The 5,324-nt window shown below is 53.9% G+C and overlaps 1 protein-coding gene across 2 annotated transcripts in view; it reads left to right on the top strand.

Moving 5' to 3' along the window:
• The first annotated feature begins 1,258 nt into the window (after positions 1-1,258).
• The window catches only part of CCND3 (cyclin D3), a 94,918-nt gene continuing 90,852 nt past the window's right edge, over positions 1,259-5,324 (top strand). The window contains exon 1 of one of the 2 annotated variants that reach the window (XM_046004485.1): positions 1,259-1,408. In XM_046004485.1, the coding sequence (XP_045860441.1) occupies positions 1,403-1,408 (6 nt within the window). In that variant the 5' untranslated portion in view covers positions 1,259-1,402. The remainder of the gene's footprint in view (positions 1,409-5,324) is intronic. The other variant, XM_046004486.1, reaches the window with a different exon arrangement.

Raw genomic sequence — 5,324 nt, 5'->3', positions numbered from 1 at the left:
GTAATGTGCGCGTGCGCAGAGCAGTATGGGACTTGTAGTCGCCGAACGGGGAGGGGCGGGGGCGGGGAGGAGGCGGGGCGGCGTGCACCCCTACAAGCTTTCCTAAGCCCAAGCGGGCGGGTGGTGTGTGTGTCTCAGGACCCCGGCTCACGTGACTTTCAGTGCGTGGTAGGTTCTTGGGGCCCTAGTGAGCGTCGAAACTGGCTAGGAAGATGCGCCCCCAGCATCACACCTATTCCTAGATGAAATCGTTTCTCATAAAGAGCACATTCCTGGAACGCTCCAAAATTTCTTGTTGGTATTAGCAGCACCTGGCTGTGTCCCGCTCGGTGCCAACGACTCACTCAGTGGGAAAGGGGCCTGGAAATCCGTACTGGGAAGCTCTCCAGGTGATTCTCCTGACCTGGAAATTTGGGGAAGCCTTATTTCGTGCTGACTGCCCCGCAGCCCGCCAGTGGTCCGCTCGGAACTGGAGCCTACGGACCAGCTAGCCCAGGTCTTCCTCTACATCCCGCTGCTTTCTCGCCCTCAGTCCGCAGGCAGGTATTTGCGGGGCGAGGCTGGAGGCGCGGGCGGCAGGAAGCTGCCCCGTGCCCGCCTCACTCCCAGGGCTCGGCGTCCACGCGGGGCTTGTGGTTTTCAGCGTCTCCCTCGCTCATCAGTCACTCTGGGACGGGATTCGCCGCACCGGGGACCGTACCGCGCCTCGTTCGGTTCCGTTTGCGGGTGCCTGGAAGGATGCAGACGCTGGCTTTGAATCATAGCGCTCGCAGGCTGTGGGACTTCGGGCGCGTTCCTTAACCACACTGTGCCTCAGTTTCCTTGTGTGTGTTGGGGGGTATGAAACTGGGGTGGGATTGATAAAGAAGAAAATAAGCTAATACACACAACGGGTCTGGCACAGTGCCAGACGCGTAATAAGCGGGCAAGAAACAGCACCTGAAGTTGTTTATTTCCTCCGCGACGCGTGAATGACTAGCGAACGCGCAGAGGCTTGGGAACCCGCGCCGCACCCGCCCAGCGGGCGCACCTGAGCCTGGGGGCGTTCCCCGCCCCCTCACCGAGGGCGCTAGGGTCGGGGGCTGCAGGCCGAGCCTCGGGCGGCCGGGGGAGGAGTCGGGCCCAAACTTCAGTGGAGCCGAGCACTCAGCCCCTTTGTCTCACCCGCCCCCTCTTCCCCACTTCCTGCCCAGCTTTAAACTCGGGATCCGCCGCGCAGCGCGGACTTTGTAAACACGCGGCGCCTGCGGGGGGTGGAGACTCTTTCTGCTGGGTCGCCTGACGCAGCAGTGCACGCCCCTCCCTACGGCTGGAGGTGGCGACCCCCTACCTCCCCAAAGACAGAAGTCAGAGGCGGCGGGGGAATGAGGCCACGATCCGTGCTCCTGGGGGCTCACCTACTATGGAGGTAGGCTTGAGGGCTGAAGAAGCCTAGATAGATGCGGTGTCAGCCTCTCCACCCTTCGCTTGGGCCTCCAAGTTCGGGCTGGACGCCTTGGGGGGGTGGGGGTAGAGTTGGGTCGGTTAAGGGGGTCCCCGCGTCGTCATCTCCTCCCCGTTGTCCCCCAAAGCTCGGCTCTGTTGCTCTCTCGGTGAGCTGTTCTGCACCTAGTCGAAGAGCAGAGATGCCCCCTCCTCCCTGAGCCCTGGGCCCTGTCCCCACAGCCGCTCTCCAAGCTGACCTAGAAGCCCAGTGGCCTCACTGGGTTGTCGTTCTTCACACCTCAGAGATAGGGATGGGAGGCTAGTAGGAAGGCAGAACCAATGTAGGCAGGGAGCCTTCCAAATGTCCTGCCAGCCAGAGCAGAGGGAGGAAGGACCCCTCAGTGTTTGTCTCTTTGGTGTCTGATGGGTATACAAGCCTCTTCTGGGTTTTTTAATGTATTGCCAAGAAGAGTAACTGAAGAACTTGGTTGCTGTTGTTAAGGGAGCATAATGGTTTCATCTGCAAACATTGAGCACCTACTATGGGTCTGGAATTTGTGGGATGCTGAGGGTGCAATGATGTTATTCATCTATGGTTAGTGTGCATCGTGGAACAACAGAGATGAAGTGCCAAGTTGGGCTGGCTAGCAAGACTCCAGAGAGAAGGGGGCTTTGGAGTTGGATTCTGGGTGAGAGGAGAGTCACCAGGCTGAGAATTGGTAGAAAGTCTCTGGGGACCACCTGTTCATTCGGCAGAGTTGTACTGAATCCTGACTGGTGTTGGACCTTGGGATATAACGAGGACCCAGAAGGCATTCCTGCCCTCTTTCACCTGCTGTCTAGGCATGAAGAAGAGGTGGGAATGAACAGGATAAATTCAGGGATAGGCACGTTTCTGGTCTGGTCCCTAAGAATCCAGGAATTCCTAGCTGCGTGCAGCTGGGAGTCTGCTTGAGAGTTATGTGACCATCCACACAATGTTGGGGTACCCATTCCTCATTCTTGGACCTTAGGACTGTTTCCACTGTTTCCTCTATGCCCCCACCTCGGTTCTCTTGGGGACCAGACACGCACGGGTGAAGAGAACTAGGTCTCCCGTTGTGTCCCTGCAGATTCTTCTCTGTCAATTCCTGGGCTCCTTGGAGAGATAACTGATACAACATCTGATTAATTCATTCACCACTTGCTAGCTCTGGCCGTACTCTGCACAGCCTAGATGTTGGGGACATAACGGTAAACCAATCAGAGCTTCTACTCTGCCTGGAACTTCCAGTCAAAAGCATTTCTGAGAATTCCAGCAGGATCCTAGTCCTTGAGACTATGACTGCCTTGGTCCTTAGTGCCTCTTTTTTGTTTCTTTCCCTCAAGGGTTCAGAATACCAGCTAATGCTTATTAGTACTGTGGGGCACCCTTCTAAATGTTTGGAGTGTAATGTCCTCATTTAATTTCCCTCAGTCCTATGAGGTCAGCACTAGAATTATCTCACTGTGTAGATGGGAAAGCCTAGGCACAGAGGAGGTGAGTCATTTTTCTAAAGAGTACACCAGAAATAAATGGCACAGCTGAGATTGAAAGCCAGGTCACTTGACCTGGGAGACCCTGTTCTTAACCCTAGGCTAGTCTGTCTCCCTGACTGACCACGTAGAATGTCCACTTAAGCCAGGGACTTAGGAGTTTCCAAAAGGACCTGTATCTTGGGTGGTAGGCAGGAGAGAAACTTTTTAGCTGAGTGTGGGTGCTGGTAACGGTTTACATGGAGCCCCAGTAGATCTGTAGTAGGCTTATAGGGACAGCACTGAGCTGGTATCCTTTCCTTAATGCCGTGTGTGTGTGTGTGTGTGTGTGTGTGTGTGTGTGTGTGTGTTTTCTTGAATAAGCCTCAAGAGGAACAAACTGAAGTTTGATGCAGGAAAGGAGGCAACATGGGTGTGATGTGCCAGAAGCTGAGAATGTGGGATACCCGGACCCCTCATTTGGTGTGAATCTTTAAGAGTATCAGAGACCTTCATATTCTAGATTCCAAGAGGAACAGTCTCAGCCTGGTAGTTGAGTAAAGAAGATGGTCAAACAGTAGAAGATGTTCGCTTCTCTTGCCCACAGCTGCTGCATCTCAGAGCTGCCACCGTGTATCTGATCCCCTCCCAGCAGGCTGGGACCTTGCCCTGGATAGGAGCCAGGCCACAGGGCCGAGGCTCCAGGGATTCCAAGCCGCTTTTCCATTACCTTTCTGGAACTCAAGGTGTTTCTCGAGAGTCCTCTGCACAGATCTGGGCAGGCCTGAAGTGGTCCCCCTCTACCCGCAGTCAAACCACCTTGTGCATCTGTCTTTGAGAGAGAGGCCTGTGTTGGGGGCGAGGATGGGTTTTGAGGCTGGCAGTTGGGGTAAAGGCCAAGATACCAGGTAAGCAGGTTGTGAAATTCAGAACTATATAGACCTCCAGGCCACTTCTGCCACGCATACTTTCCTCCCTAGTCATAGGGTGGGGAGCGTGAAACCCTTGGCATGCCCCAGCCCCCTGCCCCAGGCGCTTTCTTGGCTGGGGAGAACAGGTTGTACTCTTGAGAAACCACAAGAGGAAGTGTAGGGAGGGCTGGGGGTGGGGAAAGTTCTGGGGCGCCTGCCAAGTTTCCCTTTCTCTGTTCAGCAGGAGGTATGTTTATTTTGGTGTGTTTCTCTTACACTCAAAGACATTTAAATTTTAAACCCTCTGAGTTTCAAAGAGCTGTCACGACCTGGGCGATTACAGTGGCCCCATTACAGTGGCTGGGTTGGTGGTGGTGGAGGCAGCGGATGTTGGGGGGGGTGGAGGGGGGCTGGCCGGTGTTGGGGAGGGGCTGGCAGAGACACCTCTGGAAATGGGACCGAAGCAAGGTACCCTTTTATTGGATTTCACCCAGCATTCACACTGTTTGGGAAAGGCAGCATAACTCCAGAAGGTCTTCTTCTCTCCTTTTCTTCTCTCTCTTCCCCCAAAGCACCCCCTCCAGCCCTAAACTCAGAGGAATACACTTATAATGATCACTTAGGAGACGAATGAGGCAGCCAGGAGCTGCCCCAAGTGTTTTACTGGCCTTATCTCACTTGATACTCATCACAACGCCAGGTAGTAAATATCCCTGTCCCCGATTTGCAGACAAGGAAGCTGAAACCCAGAAAGGCTAGGAAAACTCCCCGGGGTCACACAGTTATTAATAAGTGAAGAACCCGCGTTTGAACACTTGGTGTATTTGACTTCAGAGCCTGTGCTCTTGACATTTAAATGAACCGCCAAATCAGAGCATCAATACATATCAGACCTGAACAATATTGTATCATACCAGACCTTGAAGAGTAGGAGGTTGAAATTCAAATGACTTTGCTAGGGGAAGGGTGGCTTACATAGAGAATCGGAAGGGGTTCTTTGGAAGGTAATGTATTTAAAAAGGATCACCAAGTGAAGAAAAGTTGCAGTGGGTGAATGACTTGCGTCAAACTCTGGATGGTTGAAGCAAATGGGGAGACTTAGGAAGGATATTATAGCTGTGTTCAGATATTTGAGAGGTTGTCTTTGGAAGCCCCTAGGTAGGGAGCGGTGCCGGGAAGACTTGGGGTGGGGGGGCGAATTTCCAAAAAGCATAAGAACTTTCTAACAGGTAGTTGCCTGATCCCCGTCTGAAGAAGTGAGTTCCTCGTCTGTGGGGCTCCAGACGTGAGGTGTGTGGGGCACCTCAGGAGGGGCTTCTGCTAGTGAAAAAACCTCGAAGCCCCTTCCAGCTCTAAACTTCCCATTTGATTATTCACCTGCTTCCCCTTCTGGGTCATCCCTTTGCTCCCTCTGCTCCATGGCGATCCCCGTCTGTCCACCAGGTGGGGCTGTTGCCCACTGTGTTGTCCATGGACTGCTAGACTGGGCCCAGA

This window comes from Meles meles, chromosome 5, assembly GCF_922984935.1.
Source record: "Meles meles chromosome 5, mMelMel3.1 paternal haplotype, whole genome shotgun sequence".
Taxonomy (NCBI): Eukaryota; Metazoa; Chordata; class Mammalia; order Carnivora; family Mustelidae; genus Meles; species Meles meles.
The sequence above is the reverse complement of the archived record's forward strand: the minus strand, read 5'-3'. Positions and strand labels throughout refer to the sequence as shown.